Source organism: Onychostoma macrolepis, chromosome 12 (assembly GCF_012432095.1).
Source record: "Onychostoma macrolepis isolate SWU-2019 chromosome 12, ASM1243209v1, whole genome shotgun sequence".
NCBI lineage: Eukaryota > Metazoa > Chordata > Actinopteri > Cypriniformes > Cyprinidae > Onychostoma > Onychostoma macrolepis.
This window is the reverse complement of record NC_081166.1, coordinates 29,288,617-29,311,631: the sequence shown is the minus strand read 5'-3', so window position 1 is coordinate 29,311,631 and position 23,015 is coordinate 29,288,617. Positions and strand designations below refer to the sequence as shown.

Here is a 23,015-nt window from a genome sequence, read left to right as displayed (position 1 = left end):
CGCAATATCAATTAACACAGGTTTTCTAACTGCCAAGGACCCTTTATAAACTAAAATTATGATCATCACAGAACCTCCTTCCAACCAACCAAAAATATAATAATAATAATAAACTGTATATGCATACAGACGTATTCATTCTGTACAAGAAAAACTATTGTTTCAAAAATGTTTATACTGTCATTTTACTAAAGCAAATTTATAAATTAATCGCAAAAATTTTTTTTTACACTTTTTTAGTTCACTAAACTATTTGCACGATTATTTTTTTCTAAACAAAATAAAATCACTCACATGTAAATGATATCATAATTAATCTTCTGATTTCTGTCCGGAAAGCAGAGTGATACATTAATATTATAAGTAATTATCTTCCTAAAAAATAAATTCAAAAATTCAAAATTCACATTTTGCAATTATATAATTCTTACAATCAGTGTTGTTATTGCTAATATATATATATATATATATATATATATATATATATATATATATATATATATATATATATATATATATATATATATATATATATATATATATATATATATATATTAAAAAAGCTGAAAGAAAAAGCATGAAAATGTATTTAAAAACAAATAAAAATGAGAAATGTTGCATTGGCAACTAATGGAAATAAAGTACTAAAATTACTAGGGGAAAAAAGCAATAACAAAATTATAATAAAAAATTCTAATTAATATAAATGATGTGTTATGAACTAAACATAAAAAGAAAAAAATATTCTAAATATTAATAAATGCAATATAAATAATTCTAAAATAAAACTGATCATATCATATCACATTTTGATCAAATCTTCATTTGTGGGCTTTTCTCAGCAAACGTTGATACAGCATACGTGATTAACTGAAATTAATAAATCAGCATATCACATAATTAATTCGATCTAAAATAGATTAAAATGCATAATCAACTGGCAGTCATAGTTCATACTGTTACATCAGCCGTTATAACAACGTGTGTCTTCATCAAACGTGACTGAAGGCCAGCATCAGCAGCAGGAAGCCCGTCTGCCTCAAATTGCTTTCAAATTGGACAACACTTCAAAGACCTTCAGCTGTTCTACACAAGCACTTTATGCATTTCCCACCATCCCTTTTGGCCTCCAAACACACTTTAAGGCATCTTTGAAAGCTCCTGGTTTACCCTGTAGACAGACATATAGACAAGCTGCCGTGATGAACACCAGCGCCGTCGTGCAACTGTGAAACAAACCTGACACAATTAACACCATCTCTTAGGGTGCATTCACACCTGTCTTGTTTGGTTCGACTGAATTGAACTCAAGTTCGTTTCCCTTCTTGGTGCGGATCTTTTGGGCAGGTGTGAATACAGCAATTGCACTCGAGTGCGCGCAAACAACCGCTTCCAAACGAACTCTGGACATGCACATGCAGTGCTGCAATGCTTAAAAATGCTTAATAAGAACAGGAATAAAAATATACAAGTATTAAATAAAAAATTAAAGTGGAATTCATTAAAAGCCTAAATTAATTTATTCAAATAGAAAGGTTAATGCTTGACTATAAATTACAGCATGTAAGCATGTTTCATATGATTAAAAACAAGAAAATATATTACGCATGATATTACGATATTTAATTATTGATTAATTATAAAATTAAATATTTTTTAAATAGTATTTTTAAATATACGTTTTACAATAAATATTTGCCCTTTAAAGGACCTTTATAATGCATTATAAAGTCTTACCAAATATTTAATTTATATGAGTTTTGATGCATCTCCAAAACATTTATATGCTCATCAAATATCTTGATGTTTAGACATGTTCTATTAAAGCTGCATGTAACCAGCGAAGGTTTAAAGCGTTTTAGGTTGATAGGTGGTTCTTTGCTGGTGTTCAGGTCACATTTGGGAAATATTAGTGTTTACACTATAAATGTGGTTTGAGTGATCGGATCACAAACCGTTCTGGACAGATCAAAATGTGCTCTGCACTCGCGGTCAGAGTAAATGAGACAACCATGCCACCCAAACAAACCTGCACCACCGCGAAAGCTCACGTCCAGAGATGGGAAAGGCCATTATAATATATTACAGGAACACAACAGATCTTCATTACCCTTTAAGGCTGAGCGTCATTCTGTGGCATTTGGAACTCAGCTTATGAAACCATGATTGACGACTGAACGTTTCCCTCAGCTCTCCATTCATTAAATATAAACGAGCTCCTTTCTGAAGTGTTCAATGGCTTTGATGTATGACCAAACTCTGGCTAAAACAAAAAGAAGTCAAACTCAAAGTTACTCCAAGGTAAAATGTCACCCACAAGCGTATTAAAAATTCAAGCTCAATGCAATGAAACACTCAACAGAGCCAGAATTAAAATGAATGCTTTTAAAGAGCTGAATCAAAATGGTCTTTCTATAAAACTCCCTGTAGTTTTTACTTCAGCTGCATTATTTTAAATGCATCTGAGCAGAACAACTTCTCTATAAAGATCAAAACACAGACCAGTATGTTTCAGCACATTCAGTGATCTTTTGACTCAATAACACTAGATTTTCCCCGATGACAAAAAGCTGTACGCATAGACACACACACACACACACACACACAGCTCTCCTGTTGTTCTGTGGTTGAGAGGTTCAGTAACTAAAGCACATAACAAGCAGAAGATCGAAGCATGATGCTGGGTTTGATGAGACAAAAAGAGCATAGAAATCTGAAGCGGATGACTAAAAGTGTGTATTCCTGCAGCTCATACAGTAAATGACAAGGTTGTGGGTTCGAATCCGAGGGAATGCATGAAGTGACACAATGTGCGCATCAAGGCAATGCAATGTCAGTTATGGAAGAGCGTTTCCACAAAGGGTTAAAAAAAAATGTAAAACGTTTTCAGCTCACAATTCAGAGTTTAATTGGTATTTTTCTCGCAATTCTGTTTGAATTTTCTTGCAATTGTGAATTAGAGAAACTTTGTGAAAGTCACAATTTAGAGATTTAAAGTCAGAATTGCAACATATAAACCTGCAATTCTCAGAAAACGTTGTAATTGTGAGATATAAACTCAGAACTGTGAGATTTAAAGTCAAAGTATTGATATTTTAAGCATAAAATTCAACATTTAAAGTCAGAATTGTGAGATGCTCATTTTTTAAATTCTCAATTGCAAGATATAAATTGTAATTGTGAGATATAAATGTTACAAAAAAATGAGAATTGTGAGATATAAAGTCTAACTACAAGATATTAAGTGCGAATTTTGAAATATATAGTCTATAATATATAATTTTGAAATATATTCAGACGTAAAGTCAGAATTGTTAAATAAAAAGTCGAGCTTAATTTATTTATTTTTAATTATGTGGTGGGAACAAAAAAAAAAAAAAAACAGAACTGAGATGTAAACTCAAAATTCAGAGAAAAAAAGTCCAAATCACAAGATATAAACAAAAAAATTAAAACATAAAAACTTTTTTGTTTCATCTCATAGCAGAAACGGGCTTCCATAGTAAGTGGTTTTGGATAAAAGCATCTGCTAAATGCATGTAAATGTAAAACTGCAGGGCTAAAAGTACAGACCAGCACTGGCAAAAATGATTTGCTGGACCTTTCTAAAAAGGTTTTCCATTGATTAATGTGAATAAGTGCAATTAATCATTGAAATGGTTTTTTATCATATTGTGGTTTTAGACTGTAACGATGTCTTCTCATAACTTAACGTTTTAATAATGCATGAAAAAGCCGATTAGTATGTCCTAAAAGATGCAGCGGTGGGAAACAGTCCAATCTCTTCCATCCAGCGTCTGGCTGGTACTGTTATTGAGCTCAACAGACGCCAGACAAGGTTAGATAAAGATATCGTCACACTGAAAAGAACAAGAAACGGACTAAAGCGATTTTCTGCCTCACACAAAGATCCTAATCAGTGGTGCTTTAGTCTCTAAAAGGAGAGAACGGCATTCTAAGAGTCTCCACTCAAAGTCATTATGGAAGAATATGCATGAGCGATGAGATTGAGCGTCTGCGAGCTGTGATGCTATGCAGCGTATCAAGATGAGGACTCAAGGGTTGCTATTTGAGGATCTTGTGTTCCTCCAGCCTGCTCCTGCTTTGATGCAGTCAGATGAAAGCGTTTTAATTGCGCATCTGTGAGCAGGAGTGATACCGCTACACTACAAACAGGCCAATTCATTCCGGTCACATAGATTAGGATGCATATTAACAGCAACAAAAAGAAGGGTTCTCTCTGAAAACTAGTTGGGTTTTGGCGTTTTGCTTGTAGTCTTTGATTTCCTGTAAAAATCTGGCTGCATTGCAAATGAACATTTTGACCACATCTGTCAATATTGGACAATTTAAAATTGAAAATTAATCAGGCATAAATACTTTTTTTTGTTTTTGTTTTTAATTGGCAATGAAACCATAACCAAACCATAACCATAAATATTCAATGAAATAGATATTAAAATATAATAATAATAATATTATTATTATTTTAATAGTGTATAAATATAGAATTTACACATTATATTATTAATAATACTACTACTAATAATAATAATAAACAATATATATATATATATATATATATATATATATATATATATATATATATATATATATATATATATATATATATATATATATATATATATATATATATATATATATATATATATATAATATTATACAATAATATTATTATTTTAATAGTGTATAAATATAGAATTTACACATTATATTATTAATAATAATAATACTATTATATATATATATATATGTGTGTGTGTGTGTGTGTGTGTGTGTGTGTGTGTGTGTGTGTGTGTGTGTGTGTGTATATGCAAGTAATATTTATGGTGTTATTGTTAATATGCAGTCTATGTATGCAGTTTATTTGTATTTATGTATATATACACAAATAAACTGCATATAGACTGCATATTAACAATAACAACATAAATATTCATTCAAAATATTATATATTATATATATATATATATATATATATATATATATATATATATATATATATATATATATATATATATATATATATATATATATATATATATATATATTTATTTATTTATTTTTTTTTTATGTATCTTAATTCATTTTCTGTTAGGTTCAGTCGCTGGGTGGTCATCTTCAAACATAAAAACAATCTTCCTTCATTCCTGGCCCTATGGATTAATAAAATGTATATGGCTACATCCATCCGATGGCTTGAGAGAAATGAAACCAGCATGTGTGTATTTTGGGAGTGACATTAAAAGTGTTGCTCTGACAGCCAATCAGCAGAAACTGAGCAGCGTCCAGACCAGCATCCTCCCAGCGTGCCGGCAGCAAATGAAGCGAAGAAATAATACAGTAATTTGCATTATTATGGGACCCATGGGGCAGACAAGAGAAAATAGTCTTTGAGACGCTAATGAGGAAAGATAAGGGCAGGTTAACACAAGGGGTAATGAGATATAGCACGAGTCGTCCCTTTAGCTGATACCGAGACCTGTCACTTATCATTCAAACCTCACCTCTGACTGCAGTTATACGAGAGAGAGAGAGAGAGAGAGAGAGAGAGAGAGAGAGACAGAGCGAGAGAGACGGAGACAGAGCGAGAGAGAGAGAGAGAGAGACAGAGCGAGAGAGAGAGAGACAGAGAGAGAGAGCGAGAGAGAGAACCCAAGAGGAAAAGGAACAGAAAGAAAAACAACAAGGAAAGAGAAGAGGAAGAAGAAAAAGAAAGAAAGGAAGGAAGGAAGGAAGTGAAGAAGAACAAGGGCAAAGGAAAGAGAAGAAAAAGTAACAAATGAAGGAAGAGGAAAGAGGAGGAGAAGGAAGACAATATAAGTGAAGGAAGTAAGAAATGAAAAAGAAGAAGAAAAGCAAAAAAAGGAAGAGGTAGAGGAAAGAGGAGAAGCAAGGAAGGAAGAATAGAAAGAAAAAGGGAAAAGAGAAAATGAGAAAGACGAAGAGCATGAGAAAAGGAGAGAAAAAAGGAAGAAGGGGAGGAAGGAAAGAGAGGAAAAGAAAGAGAAAAGTGAAGAAGGAAGGAAATGAACGGGAAGAGGAAAAGAAATAAAAATGGGAGAAGAGTATGATGAAAACAACGATATAGAAGGAAAGGAGGGGAAGAGGAAAAGGAAGAGTGAGAGGAAGAGGGCAAGAGAAAGAGAAGGAAAAGGAAATATGGAGAAAGAAGGGACACGAAAGGAAGGAAATAAAGAATGCAAAAGCAAACCTAATCAACAACGTCTGCCATTAAACGGCTTCAGTAAAATAATCATTCAGCGTGAAGACATGAAGACAATGAGCTCATTACACCTACAAGCTCAACACACACACACACACACGTTAGTTTTTGTGAAAAGTGGGGACATCCCATAGGCGTAATGGTTTTTATACTGTACTTACTGTATGTGCTATTGCCCTACACCAACCCTACACCTAAACCTACCCCTTACAGGAGACTGTGCATGTCAACTTTCCCCCAAAAAACTCATTCTGAATGATTTATAAGCGTTTTGAAAAGTGGGGACATGGGTCAATGTCCTGAGATGCCACCTTCACCTTGTAATACCTGTCATACCTTTGTCATTATACACATCTATGTCCTGACTTTTCACAAAAACGCGCACACACACACGCACGTGCACGCATGCACACACACTTCCACATTCATCTCTCAACCTCAGTAAACCAGTCCCCAGGAGACCCGGAGTTTCTGACAATAGTCTGCTGTTCCCATCGTTCCCCTCCGATCAGACCCAGAGCTGCTCTCAGAACAAAACCATCACAACATTTCACCCATAAAATACCCCGAGTGCAAACTATACTGTAACTCCGTCCAGAGTAAACGGGCAACTAATCAGAGTAACAGAGCAGCGAGATGTGTGTGTGTGTGAGAGACACTCAATCCTGCAGCGGTCACCCGAGCTGAGGACGAGGAGCGGGAAACAATGGCGATGTGGGAAACGCTGGAGGATGAGCGGCTCTGGAGCGGAGCCATGGTAATGACTTCGCTGGGGGTTGCTGGGTTGGCATCTCACGCTCTTTTGCTCCAACTGTTTGCCAACAGTGCCAGTAAAAGAGACTACAGCAGCTGTCCAAACACGTCCTGAGAGCGCGCACACGTATTTCACACTGATTACAATGTCACTGCATTCAACCAGCACTGTGTGTCACGGCTCACCCTGAGACCAAAACTATGGCAGGATATATATAGCATTTATTGATTTATTTACTTTGTGTAAATAAATATTACAGCCTGCATATAAAAATGCACTATATATGCACAAATATTCATAAATATATAAATAAATGCGTGTACATGCCAGCATATATAAATAAATAAATCTAAACTTAAAATTTAAAGTGTGCATTTTCATATTCATTTGCACGTGCATACACACACACATGTATACGTGTATGTATATATATCTATATGTGTGTGTATATTATATCTACATCTCTGTTCATCAAAGAAAGAAGAAAAAGAAAAAGAAAAAAAGAGGAAATCAATAACTTGTATAGCTTTAAGGATTCATCTATATTTAATTAAGAATTTCGTTTTTGATAACTTCAATTTCTGCTGAAGGGCTCAGGTAAATATGACATTTATTATAATGGGTTTATGTGAAGATTGTTTTAAGTTCCCTTACATTAGAAGTTTTATTTTTTTTTATTTTTTAAGTCTAATAAATGTTCAAATTGATAGCTCTCAATTATAGTCTAATGTTGAATGGCTGTAGTCAATAGTTAAATATTAGGGGAGGGGGGCAATTTTATAGAGACATCAGTAGTATTGTTATCAGTGATACTGGCCTTCAGTCATAAAAAAAGATGCCATTAAAAAAATACTGTTGTTTGTACATTAATTTGAAGATTTAATGTGAAATTATTGCAATATAAAATATATTTAAAAACTTTAATGTTAGGTGGGATTAATCACCATTAATTTCAGGAAAAAAAAAAAAAGTGTGATTAATTTGTTATTTTTTAATCAATTGACAGCACTAATATATTATATATGTCATATTTTATATACAATATTCATAATATAAATATATAAATACATGCATGTAACTTTTTTATAATAAGTAAATAGATATAGATTTTAATAGATATAAATATAAAAATATTGGATATGTTATTTAATTATTATAATAATAATAATAATAATATAAATATTAAAATAATAAATATTATATTATATAAATTTAAAATGTAAAAATATAAACATAAAAGAAATATAAAAATAAGTGTGTATGTGTGTAATATGCATTTACTATAAATAAACACACACACAAATATTATTTACTATACTAAACATTTTATAGTATATGTACTCATTTTGTGTTCTGTGCAAGAAAGACATTAATAATAATAATAATAATAAATAAGAATTCCATCATTAGTGTGAAAAAAATTATAATATTTTTATTTTGGGTGAAGTATCACTTTAAGGTTAGGGCCACCCGACAAGCTTGCTACTATTAGATATTCACACATGCTTAATGAAAACGAAACGTTAGCTAGTTCTCATCCTCACGTCTCACACAACAGCAGGGGCTAATGGGTTGACAGATATATTAATGATGGAATAATATACGCTAGTGTGAGAGATACAAGCTGTTAACCTGAGAGCCTCAACTCATGATATCTACACAGTAATAAAGCAATTTCTGTTATATCAATCACATTAGACTCCGATGCGTACGTGAGGGCCATACGTGAAGCTGATGTAAAATGAACAAGATCTTGTTTCTGCTTGTGAGAATCAATATCCAGCACCATGAGAGACAGAAGAGAGGCAATGAGCGCGTGTGAGTCTGACGGCATGAGAGAGACGCATACAAAGAAAGACATTAGTGAGACGGGATTGAAGTGGAGAGAGACGGTATAGATGGAAATAAGGAAAAAGATGAAAGAGACAAAACCTGAATGAAACCAGTGGAGAAAGAGTGTGAGCTGAACTTTCTGAAGAATCATGAATCATCTCAAGTCACTCCAATCCTCATTCATATGCTGTAACTCTGTGTGTGTGTGTGTGTGTGTGTGTGTGCGCGTTTTTGTGAAAAGTCAGGACATTGATTTGTATAATAACAAAGGTATGACAGTTATTACAAGGTGAAGGTGGCATCTCAGGACATTGACCCATGTCCCCACTTTTCAAAACGCTTATAAATCACTCAGAATGAGTTTTTTTGGGGGAAAGTTGACATGCACAGTCTCCTGTAAGGGGTAGGTTTAGGTGTAGGGTTGGTGTAGGGCAATAGCACATACAGCAAGTACACTATAAAAACCATTACGCCTATGGGATGTCCCCACTTTTCACAAAAACTAACATGTGTCTGTGTGTGTGTGTGTGTGTGTCTGTGTCTGTGTGTGTGTCTGTGTGTGTGCCTGTGTGTGTGTCTGTGCCTGTGTGTGTGTCTGTGCCTGTGTGTGTGTGTGTGTGTCTGTGTCTGTGTGTGTGTGTGTGTGTGTGTCTGTGCCTGTGTGTGTGTCTGTGTGCACAAGAATGTGATTAAAGGACTGCAGTTGGGTGGATTGCAAAAGAAGAAAGCAAAAAAACTTTCTAAATTCTGTTCAGTTTCAGCCATTATAGGGAGTATGCAAATATGGAAACGAAGATGTTTTGTCTATCCTTGAGTGTTGATTGTATAAATATAAGGATTTGTGAATGTATGTTAGCCAAGTGAACCTGTCATCTTGCAAACTGACTTCCCAAGGTGTTTGGATTCCATTTTTTGTTGCTTGTCTTCTGAATCCAAATAAAAGAAGAGAATGTGTGTGTCTGTGTCTGTGTCTGTGTCTGTGTGTGTGTGTGTGTGTGTGTGTCTGTGTGTGTCTGTGTGTGTCTGTGTGTGTCTGTGTGTGTGTCTGTGTGTGTGTCTGTGTGTGTGTCTGTGTGTGTGTCTGTGTGTGTGTCTGTGTGTGTGTCTGTGTGTGTGTCTGTGTGTGTGTCTGTGTGTGTGTCTGTGTGTGTCTGTGTGTGTCTGTCTGTGTGTGTCTGTCTGTGTGTGTCTGTCTGTGTGTGTCTGTGTCTGTGTGTGTCTGTGTCTGTGTGTGTCTGTGTCTGTGTGTGTCTGTGTCTGTGTGTGTCTGTGTCTGTGTCTGTGTCTGTGTCTGTGTCTGTGTCTGTGTGTGTCTGTGTCTGTGTCTGTGTGTGTCTGTGTCTGTGTCTGTGTCTGTGTCTGTGTGTGTCTGTGTCTGTGTGTGTCTGTGTCTGTGTGTGTCTGTGTCTGTGTGTGTCTGTGCCTGTGTCTGTGTGTCTGTGCCTGTGTGTCTGTGCCTGTGCGTCTGTGCCTGTGCGTCTGTGCCTGTGCGTCTGTGCCTGTGTGTCTGTGCCTGTGTCTGTGCCTGTGTGTGTGTGTGTGTGTGTGTGTGTGTCTGTGCCTGTGTGTGTCTGTGTGCACAAGAATGTGATTAAAGGACTGCAGTTGGGTGGATTGCAAAAGAAGAAAGCAAAAAAACTTTCTAAATTCTGTTCAGTTTCAGCCATTATAGGGAGTATGCAAATATGGAAACGAAGATGTTTTGTCTATCCTTGAGTGTTGGTTGTATAAATATAAGGATTTGTGAATGTATGTTAGCCAAGTGAACCTGTCATCTTGCAAACTGACTTCCCAAGGTGTTTGGATTCCATTTTTTGTTGCTTGTCTTCTGAATCCAAATAAAAGAAGAGAATGTGTCTGTGTCTGTGTCTGTGTCTGTGTGTGTGTGTGTGTCTGTGTCTGTGTCTGTCTGTGTCTGTGTCTGTCTGTGTCTGTGTCTGTGTGTGTCTGTGTCTGTGTGTGTCTGTGTGTGTCTGTGCCTGTGTGTCTGTGCCTGTGTGTCTGTGCCTGTGTGTCTGTGCCTGTGCCTGTGTGTCTGTGCGTGTGTGTCTGTGCGTGTGTGTCTGTGTGAATAAAAGAACTGTTTTCGATGTGAATCTATGTTAAACAGTAGTTGATTGCCGTGATCAAAGCTGAATTTTCAGCATCATTACTCCAGTCTTCAGTGTCACATGATCCTTCAGAAATCATGCTAATATGCTGATTTGATATCATATTTTTGATTTTGCTGATATTTTTGTGGAAACTGTGATTCATTTTATTTTTCAGGATTCACAGATAAATATAAGAGAGTTCAAAAGAACAACATTTATTTGAAATGGAAATCTTTTGTAACATTAGAAATGTCTTTACTGTCACTTTTGATCAATTTAATGCATAAAAGTATTAACTTTCTTCATCTTCTTAATTTTTTTTTATTAATTTTCTTTTTTTTCAATCTTACTCACCCCAAATTTTTGATTGGTAGTGCATCACGTTTTCCACAAAAACCAGGATCATGAATGCTGGAGTAAAATTCAGCTTTGATCACAGAAATCAATTAAATTTTACAATATATTCACATAGAAAACAGCTATTTGAAATAGTAATAACATTTCACAATATTACCGTTTTTACTGTATTTTTTATCAAATAAATGCAGCCTTGGTGAGCAGAAGAGACTTCTTGCAAAAACAAGTAAAATTCAAAATGTTGCATTTTCAAAATAAAGACTCTGCCTCAGAAGTGCAATAAATATGAAATTACAATTTAAAGTACTGTCACTGAAAATACACTTAGAGCTCATCAGTTTCACTGCAGCGAGGAACGACGGTCACTTAATTATCTGCATATCTTAATAACTTTGGGGATATTTTCCAAATTTCAAGTCATGAGATGACTGAAGGAAAAACAGATTCTTAATATACTGCTCATCATTCTCATCATTATCACACCACATCCATTTAATGAGTATATGAATATACTCATAAAACAAATAAAAACAATAGTTGCAATGTAGATTACACAACCTAAAATGCAGCTAAAATAACAAATAATAAAACTACTTTAAGAGACAAAAAAAAAAAAAAAAAAAAATTATATATATATATATATATAAAGTGTACCAACATACCAAATTATCACATGCATTCGTAATAAACTATATTTACTTGCATACCTATATTAAACTAAACCATTAAAATTCATGCAAAGTGATTTCTGCGAACACTTTAGTACATAAATGATGAAATTGATTTAGAACCAACGGGCAGATTTGCGGTATTTTATTAGAGACGCTGTTTGTAACGCATGTTGAAAATGATTGTGCAACTCACCAGAACGGGCATCATCACGTCTGCGATGTAAACGAACAGAGCACCGAGTGCGAAACCCACAGCGACAGGGAAGAAGGCAAAGTCGCCGTATTTCCCAGACTCCTCGGCCATCTCGATAGCAGGAGCCAGCAGAGACCAATAGGAGGCCGCCAGCATGACCTGAGGACAGGAGAAGAGCTGCTGTCAGACAGAAGAGATTGCACCATCCAGAGCACATAAAGCACAAGAACTGATCAGCATGATGCTGTTAAACCTGTCGCACTCAATCTACGCCATGCCTTCTGTATTGCATTATATGTTTGGATCATTTCAATCTCATCTTACCAAGATATATTTATGCAACTCATTGATTCATTTGACCTTGTCCAACATATTAATGGACCTACTCATACACAAGGACATACTATTGATCTTGTCTTATCTTTTGGACTTCCAGTATGTAAAAAACTGTTTGTCTGATCATATGCCGGTTATGTTTAATATATTACTCTCGTACTCACTTTCAAGTGAGCAGCATGATGTATATTACGCCCGAGTATTAACTTCATCAACTGCAGAGGAATTTTCCAATTTTCAACAGCTAGAACCGTGTTAGAAGTGCCATCTAATAGCCACAATACTGAGGATCTAACTGTGTTGTTTAATGAGACTTGTACAAATATTTTAGATCTACTTGCACCACTAAAACCAAAAGTTTTTAAATCGAGCTCACACCCTTGGTTCAACCATCATACCCGTGCCGTAAAGCAGAACGTAAATGGAGATCAGATAGGTTACAAGTTTCCAAGGAGATTTTTAAGAACTGCATGTCGGCCTATCAGTGTGCTGTTAAAACAGCTAAAATTGAATATTTCTCAGATTTAATCTCTAAAAATCCTCATGATCCAAAAGTGTTGTTTAACTCATTTGATAAAGTGGTTAATCCCAGGAAATCATCTTTTCCTGATGTTAACCCCGAGTTATGCACAAAGTTTTTCGATTTTTTTAGGAGTAAGATTGAGGTTTTACATGAATCTATTCCGAGTATTTACGTTGCCTCCGAATCTTCCAATTCGTTGACTGTTAATGCTCAGTTAACGCATTTTTATTCAATTGATCTTGATAAATTGAGAAGAGTTCATTTTAAAATTAAAACCATCCACCTCTCCTGCGGATTTTATGCCAACTCGTTTCTTTAGAGAGGTGTTAGGTGTTCTGACTATCATCAATAGCTCGCTGAGCTCTGGCATTGTTCCTTCTTATTTTAAGCACTCAGTAATTCGGCCATTTCTGAAGAAGCCTAATCTTGACATGTCTGATTTTAGTAATTTTCGACCTATTTCCACATTGCCTTTTCTGTCGAAAGTGTTGGAAAAGACTGTTTCTCTCCAATTGTCTGCATTTTTATCAGACCACTATATTCATGACCGTTTTCAATCAGGATTTAGGGCCAGCCATAGCACCGAAACGGCTCTTCTTAAAGTGTCAAATGACCTCTTGCTCACTTTGGATCACTCTGCTATTTTAATTTTGCTCGACTTAACTGCCGCCTTTGATACAATCCACCGTAGAATTTAGTTAGATCGGTTACAGCAGGAGGTTGGGATTAGTGGTAGTGCTTTACAGTGGTTTTCTTCTTATCTGTCTAATAGGTCTGTATCGGTTACAGTGGGTAATCATTCTTCTTCTGCAGTTCCTCTATCTTGCTCCCACAAGGGTCCATATTAAGTCCAGTTCCGTTTTCTCTATATATGCTACCGTTGGGGAGTATTTTTAGGAAACATGGGATTGCATACCACTGTTACGCTGACGATACTCAGTTGTTTGTCCCATTACACTCAGTTGATAAGTCTTGTGCTACAATCGTCAAGTGTCTCGAGGATGTAAAATCCTGGATGGCTAAGAATTTTCTCCATTTAAATGAGAGTAAAACAGATGTGGTTGTTTTCGGTCCTCTTAGCTCTATAATACTGTGGTGAAAACTAGTTTTTACTATTTAAGGTTAATATCTAAGATTAAACCAATGCTCTCATTTAGAAATCTGGAGACAATCATCCATGCTTTTATATCATCAAGATTGGATTATTGTAATGTTGTGTATTTAGGAATTTCTCAGTCTTTGATAAATCGATTACAGCTTGTCCAAAATGCTGCTGTCAGACTATTGACTGGTAGGAGAAAGAGGGATAGAATAACTCCAATTTTAGCATCTTTGCATTGGTTACCTGTTAGATACCGGATTAATTTTAAGGCTTTAGTAATAATTTTCAAAATTTTAAACGGTCTCGCACCTTTGTATTTGTCAGATCTGGTTAATTTGCATAAACCTGTGAAAAACTTGCGATCTGCTGACAAACAATTGCTCCAGGTACCGCGGTCCCGACTTAAGCGAAAAGGGGATCGGGAATAATCTACCTCTAGACATTCGCAATGCCCCCAAACAGGTTTGAAGAAGCTTTTTTATGTTATGGTGTTTGAATCCGACTTAGAAGAGACGTAATGTATGTTTTCTTTTTAAGATGTTGTGTTTGTCATTGTTATGTGTTTGGTTTTGCTGGAATGCATTGTACAGCACTTTGGGCTGCTCAGAAGGCAGTAGAAATGTGCTATATAAGAAAATAAACTAAACTAAACTAAATATTTGACTGTGGACCACAAAACCAGTCATAGGGTCAATTTTTCGAAATTGAGATTTCTACATCATCTGAAAGCTGAATAAATACGCTTTCCATTGATGTATGGTTTGTTAGGATTGGACAATATTTGAAAATCTGGAATCTGAGGGTGCAAAAAAAATCGAAATATTGAGAAAAACGCCTTTAAAGTTGTTCAAATGAAGTTCTTAGCAATGCATATTACTAATCAAGTTATTAAGTTTTGATATATTTACAGTAGGAAATTTACAAAATATCTTCATGGAACATGATCTTTACTTAATATCCTAATGATTTTTGGCATAAAAGTCAAATCAATAATTTTAACCCTATACTGTGTATTTTTGGCTATTGCTAAAAATATACCCCAGCGACTTAAGACTGGTTTTTGTGCTCCAGGGTCACATATTATTGGAGATATAGAGTGACATGATATTTATATAATTTCATGCAAGTGTCTGCTATACTGTTATAAAGATCTCATTGATTTACATTACAAGAATCAGAATTTAATCTCATAAATATCAGCATTTGCACCACATTTTTGCTAATTTTGAGTGTTTTTAGATTACATTTAGTAATGTAGCAGATGCTTTTATCCAAAGCGACTTACAAATGAGGATAACGGAAGCAATCAAAATCAACAAAAGAGCAATTTTCCTTTATATTCTCATTATATGAGCCATAAAAGCCTGACGGATCAAATAGGATTCAAAACATAAAACACACACACAATTTCAAAACATTTCAAAAACATACATTTTTCTGACGATTATTTTATATTTCAGGCTTAGATTCTGCTACTTTTTGTTCTCACGTGTGTATTAATATTATGTCAAAATTCTCCTTGTTCTAATGATAAGTGAAAACGAGCTCTTTGTTGGCAACGGAGAAGAGCAGCTCCGTGATCAGAGAGAAGAAAACGCAGCATTATGAATCAAACACTTCAAAGAGAAAGACTGAATATTAGATGAGGGGAAAAGCATTATCATCTGCAACAGAGAAACTAATGTTTGAGTGAGATCTATTTCTGATGCTTTTTGAACGTTTTGCCATTCAATTTCAATTAGGATTTTTTTGATGAATCACTTCAGTGTGATTTAAATCATTATTTTGTAAATGTGACTGATGAGAACTGGCTATATATATTTAGTCATGCATGCACGCTCATATACATGCTCACAGCGTGCATACTACAGGAAGAGTATGTGAGATAAAAGTTAGGACACACAGAGTTATATTTTCTAATTTTATGCTTTGATTTTACACTTTGCCAATAAAGTACGTTTAAACAGTGTGCAAATCTTCCAAACTCCAGCCTGCATCGGCAGACTTTTTCATTATTCATGAGTGAAACTGTGATACAAAACCCTTAAGCAGGAAAGAGCAAGTTTAAAATCAGCTATTTTTTCTATGCTGTCCAACACATTTGGACAAATCGTGATCAAAGCCCTGTTCATTTGTCCTGTAGGCATGCTGGTAATGATATCAGGACCTGAAGGAAAACAGCAGTATTATATGAGAGAGGGGAGGTTTTATTTCACACACGCACCATCTAATGTAAGAAAAGCACAAACTCAGAGACAGAATCACAAAGAAACATTGCAACAATGTTACAAATGTTCCAAAAGTTCCAAAAGTTCCAAATGTTCAAAAAACAACTTGAAATCTCATGGTTTGGACTGACAGCCTTTTCACTATAGCACTAAATGAGATTGGAAACAGATTTGGTTCAGTTTGGTTTGGTGTAAACCATTTTTTATGCACGTTAACTAAAATTTGACAATTTGACAAATTTTAAAAACACAATGAATAATTAAGAATGCTTTTCGTCAACTGAGCATGCTTACTGTACAAACACTGTAAAAGTTTTAAAGCACCTCTGCAAAAACTCGAAAACGTACTTCCTTGTCCATCAGATAATAACAGAAAATGCTTATTTGTAGCACAATTTCTTACAAATAAATAGTTAAAAAATCATACATTGTGATTTCTGGATTTTTTTTTTTAGATTATGTCTCTCACAGTGGACATGCACCTACGATGACAATTTCAGACCCCTCCATGATTACTAAGTGGGAGAACTTGCAAAATAGCAGGGTGTTCAAATACTTATTTTCCTCACTGTATATGTCCTTAGCGGCCAGAGCTGCACTTTATGATTATTGTTATTATTATTATTATGTCTTGTGGAAAACCTCCATTTGGCATCTGTTTTGTTCCCTTTGAGGGCAAATCTGTTATTAAGATGAGGGGTGAAACGCGCAGGTTAATGCAGGACTTCTTCTATAATGACAGTCTATTCTCTGCCATCATTTCTCCGCAGTGAGAATAATAAACCCAACTTCCCTGAGCATTTCATGTCAATTAAACGCTGAGGTTTTCTGGGAGGCGTGTTATTCATTTTCTTTGGCAAGGGGGTAATTATTTCATTTTCTTGTGGTTTGCCTGAGCAGAAGACAGCGTAACGATGTCCTTTCTGGAGCGTAGACAAACGGACCTGCTCCGTTAATAGCTAATTACTGACGCTGTGATTGACCAGAGACTCAGCGTCCGATCGATTCACTGAGAACTCGAGACTCAATCTCATGATGCACGGCTGCCCACAGGAGATAAAGGTGAACTTGTGCTTTCACCAGTTTTCTCATGATTTCCAGCATGATTGGGAACGATCCAAAGATTGACCCTTGTGTAAGTCAAGACGTCTGTATTCTTAATTTTAGGGTCACACTTGTGATCCCGGTGCTCAAAACAGACCAGAGACAATAAGCATATCAATTTATATAACCAAATCTACTATATTCTGTTCAATAATATTTTAATTAATTAATTATTAATTAATTTACCTATAAATTATTCACCATGTATTTTTATATAAAAAATAAAAACATAACTTTTTTTTTTTTAAATAGAGCAAATGTATTTATGTATGCAACGAATGGACACAGATTTTAAACCTAAACAGCAATATTAAAAAAGAAAAAAGACAAAAGCGCACAAAAAAAAAACTGCAATACAATAAAAAGAAAATCATAAGTAATACCACTTCAAGCCTACTATACAGTATTTAATCAAATTAAAACTGAAATAAAAGTGGATTAAACCTAAACAGAAATATGTAAAAATAAATAAAAAATTAAAATAAAAACCAATAAAAAAAAATTACAAAAGTACATAACAAAAATTTTTAATTAAAAATATTAATAAATGAAAAAATTTAAACATAACACTGAAATCACTATAAACTATTTTTTACAAATTATTTTACTTATTCATAAATATCATTACATTTCATTATATTTAATTTGTTGTCTGCATAGTTGCACCACATGAGTGTTTAAATTTTTTATTTTTTTTAATTCTCTTAAAAAATAAATTAAACCAAATTCATGTAAAAACATAAGCTGCCATGTCTTACTGATGATATCATATTTTACAGTGAAGAGTAGTGCTGGGCGGTATACCGGTTCATACCGAAAACCGGTGTTTATTTTTCTTATGATATGAATTTTTAAAATACCGCAATACCGGTGTTATTTAAATAACGTTCGGAACGCGACACACTGTTTGAGAGGGGTCTCTTTTCACTGTTGCATTGTGGCGAGGACACAGCTGTATGTGTTACTAAGCGTGAAAGCTCTGAAGCTGTAGAACTAGTAGAACATGATGACACAGAAGAACTCATCCACAATATCCACCGCGCGCCGCCACCAGCTCCCGCGTCTCACACACGAGCGCGACTTTAGCGCCATATTTAGCAACTTTCAGACCATTTTAGCGGCTTTTTTCCATAGAATATACAAACTGACACACTTAGCGACATTTTTGGATAAACCTTAGCTATGGTTCAGCTGGAAGATGTCGCCAGTGCTGCCCCGCTGTTCTGTGCAGCGAGCGGCAGAGAAGCACCGCATTCAGCTGGCCGTACCGCAGCAGACTCGTCAGTAAATGTACAAAACAGCGTTTCCAAGCACTTGCCGCTAACTTACTGTTTGGGATTATAAATATGAGCATAGTTCGTCTGTTAATATTATGCACTTTTTTTTGTTTATTTTTTTAGTTTGTTACTCAGGCAGTGCGCAGCATGAGACAAAGTAATATAGCCAAAACCACCGCATAGACGCTCTTTAGTGTAACGCTAGATGCATGTTGATTTTATCAGACGATGTCGCGATTATAAATGAGAGTGACTCCTGGTTAACATGTATTAATGAGTCGTGTTTAGTCACTATTTAGTGTGGAATTTTTCTACAATATTCGCTCACCATGACAGTAAAATATGGCCTTCTAAGTCAATCTACTGCAGTTTTTTCTCTCTCAATCAGTAGAAAATGTGGTTAACACCCGGTCATGCATGAAAGAAAAAGAAACACCGTCATATACCGTGAAACCGGTATAATTTTGAAAAATACCGTGATATAAATTTTTGGTCATACCGCCCAGCACTAATGAAGAGGTTTACTCAAGTCACTGTATGCATAAGATTTTACATAAATTAATAGCTATGGACCAATGCTGTTGAATCAGAGCTCATTCCTATCTACAGTATAAAACAAAGTTGCTTGAAGTGGTCACGTCTCATCTGTCAGAGTGACTGAAGTACTTTTAAGTCAGTGTTGTACTGCAGTCCAATTATGGAGTCACAGCTAAAGCCTAATTACTTTTCAGCAGCTCAAGGAACATTTAATCCTTCTTGAAAACCCTTTTCTGTGTTACAAAATGAAGGAAAACTCATTAATTAGCCTGCATTCAGGTGGAGACACTTTCTGTCCTGATCTTAACACACACTGTCAGTAAATGTGCTGTCGTGTTTCCTCTCACACTCAATTATTCTGTTTGAAGCCGATCACTGACATGAATGACAGCCTTCCCGTGTGTGTGTGTGTGTGTGTGTGTGCGCGTGTCGCTGCATCTGTCTGAGGATCTAGCGTTTTCAGTTCTTCTCGAATCCTTTGGAGTTTCACTTGGACCTTTGGGTTTCCAGCAGAAACACTGAAGCACTGCACTAACATCCACATTCAGACAAGTCTCGTTCACAACATCTTTGAGTGAAGCGGCAACAAACTCAATTATGACTTTCAAAATACACATCAATCAGTTATTTATTTATTTCATATTTATTTTATTTATTATATCTACGATATTTTTTTAAATGATTTAAGACAATGTATTTAACTTCTGTGAAATACATTCAGCCTTTTCTTCATATCTTATTTTTGATGAACATGAATATACAGTATGTTTATTGAATATGTGTGTCTATTTTTCTATTGAAAAAAAAGTAAAAAATAAATAAAAAAAAAAAATTAAAATCACTTATCTGAAACAGATTTTAAGCAAAAAATTTTTAACTTTTTTTTTAATTTTTTAAATGTTTGTCATTTTGATGTTTTGTTAGAAATAAATATGCAGATTTAAAAAATTTAGACTCTTTGAGAAATCATGAGTTATAAATTCAAAGGAATTTAATTAAATTCAATCATTCCAATGGAGTTAATACTGATCATTTTCATATTAAATGTTCTCATAAATTTCATATAAATACAATTCAAATAGAATTTATCATCAATATTGACAAAAACATACATATATTGGTCATATTTTTTGTTTGTGGTTTTTTTTGTTGTTGTGTGTTTGTGTGTGTGTGTCTTGTATTTTTGGATGTGGTTTGTGTGTAATTTGAAAGATTTTTCAAAAAAAAGGGGGATACGTGGAGTAATAATGTAATAATAACAACATGGTAAAACTGAAAACATTCACTCATTAATGAGAAGTTGCTGCTCAGATACCATATGGTTTTAGTTGAAAAATATTTAGTTTATATAAGTTATAAACCACAACAATTGTTGTTTATAAGTTATATATAAAAAAAAATCTAAATGCACAAACAGTACACAGATTTTGAAAATGGGCTAAATGTTACATACTGTCTGGTTTCCATTATAATTTGGGTTATAAAAGATTATGAAAACATCAAACCCCAGTGACACCAGCTACCAGAAACTGGTCAGGTTAAGACAACACAAACGTTTGCTGAAGGTGCTGCAAGTGATTTCAAGCATTTTACTAACAAGCAAACGTCCTCGGCCTAAAATCCCACCCTTAAAAACGCTCAGTGATTGACTGACTGACTCATCCAGACGTCTCCTGTATTTCAGTAATATCTGATAAATATTAGGAGGGACATGAATGAAGGAGTGAATGAAGGAGTGAATGAAGGAGTAAATAAATAAATGAATTGAACAAAAATAAATAAAAGCTTTAATTGATTAAGAAATGCATAAATGTATTGAATAAATATTGCATCAAATAAATAAATAATTAAAATAAAATGCATGAAATGAATGAATGTAAAAAACAAAATGTATAAATGAATTGAATAAATATGTAAATACATTTATTTATTCAATAAATAAATAAAATGTTTACACTAAATAAAAACAATACAAATGAATAAATACACTTAATAAACAAATAAAAGGTTACATAAATAAAAAGTATTAAAAATTAAAATAAAGAAATAAATTGAACAAATAAAGAAATAAAAGCTTTAATTATTACTGAAATATACTACATACAAACATAAATATATTTAATAAATAAATGTGTTTAATGAATAAATAAGACCTTCATTAAATTAATAAATAAATGCATTTAATAAATAAACATTAAAAATGTGGTGTTGTTTTTTTAAAATCAAGGAATGGTTAACATTTCAATCCAAATATTGAGGTTGAAATTTAAGTTGATGTTTTGGAGATTCAACTGTAAAATTGCTTATTTAATAACAAACCGGCATGCAGCCACTCCATTAACTCCACCATAACAAACCAAGTAATCATATTAGTGTGTGTATATTAAAATACGAGTTTCTCAAAAATGTTGCATCACCACAAAAACCCTTGGAAACCTGCCAGACACAACAGTCTGAAGAACAACAACCCGAAGGAAAATACAGAGACTTTACTCCAACTTTCGCCAATCAAGGGCCAGAGGAAACACTAAAGGTCAACAGCAGGTCAAATGTAGATTTATTGCCCTCTCTCCAAATTTCCAAATACTATTTCATTGAATGACGCATACAGGTTTCAGTAAACGTCTCCAATGTTAATGAAACGAACAGAGAAACTCAAACAGTTTCCCTCGACTCTATGAGCAACGCATGACTAGATCTGAAACTGAACACAAATGAGTGAATACAAATGAAAAACACCAATGAATCATTCAGACTATCAATGCTTTGCTTCATGAAGAGAAAACATTAATAGAAACCAGAAAAAAACTAGAAAGAAATCGTAACCTCAAAACTCGCTCTGACGTCTTTTTACGTGACGAACATAACAGCATTAGCACACACATGCTACAGTATGACTATGCTTGTGACACAGATGTGAAAATTTGTGTTCAATAACGGTCTGTCTCTGTAAACAGATGAAGTGAATTGCAAAGCTTTTCACAGCACTGACATTTATAGCGAGTGCAGCTGCGCTAAATTTGTTTATATAGTTTATAATGCCTTATTCAGGCTGGTTTAGTTTACATTTTCTTTCTGTACGCAGGTTGATTTACGTTTTATGTTTGTGACTTTGCATAAAGTTGCATATGGGCTTAGGCAATGCCTAGTGTATTGTCCCTGTTAAATAAACAAACAAATAAAAAATAAATAAATAAAAAATGGCCAAATTAAATTTTCCCTATTTTAAGTCCTGTAAAAATAATAATCCCGATCATATGCCTATAAATAATAAAGCATGTAATTTATGAACTACTAGTAAAATAATGTTTTTGCATAGGTTCCACTATTTCAATAAATTTCTTATAGTTTATTCTAAGAAATAGAATAGATAACAACCAAAAATTACAATTAAAAATGCATTAATTTCTGGTGTCCATATTACGTCAGGTTTTAACATCATACAGAAAATTATATTATATATATATATATATATATATATATATATATATATATGCTGAAATCATTAAAACCATTTATATTATTACAATGGATACTAAAAATATTATAAAATATTTGTAGAATAATATCTCCTGCACTTTACAATAAGACAAATAGGTGAAGTCCATAAAACTGTATTAGTATCGGTATTAGTACATTGTATGATATTTGCAATATTTATCTCTTCCTGTTTTTGTTACTGTGTTTTGAAAATGTCATCTCAAAAAATAAAAATAAATTATTATTAACATTAAAATAATTAACTTTAATCCTAAAAAAA

At 34.0% G+C, this 23,015-nt stretch overlaps 1 protein-coding gene across 5 annotated transcripts in view; it reads right to left on the bottom strand.

The window, feature by feature from the left end:
• LOC131550578 (zinc transporter ZIP11-like) overlaps nt 1-23,015 on the bottom strand; it is a 148,438-nt gene that overhangs the window by 108,729 nt on the left and 16,694 nt on the right. For all 5 annotated transcript variants that reach the window (XM_058792753.1, XM_058792750.1, XM_058792749.1 and 2 more), the window contains one exon: nt 12,149-12,307. In XM_058792753.1, the coding sequence (XP_058648736.1) occupies nt 12,149-12,307 (159 nt within the window). The remainder of the gene's footprint in view (nt 1-12,148; nt 12,308-23,015) is intronic.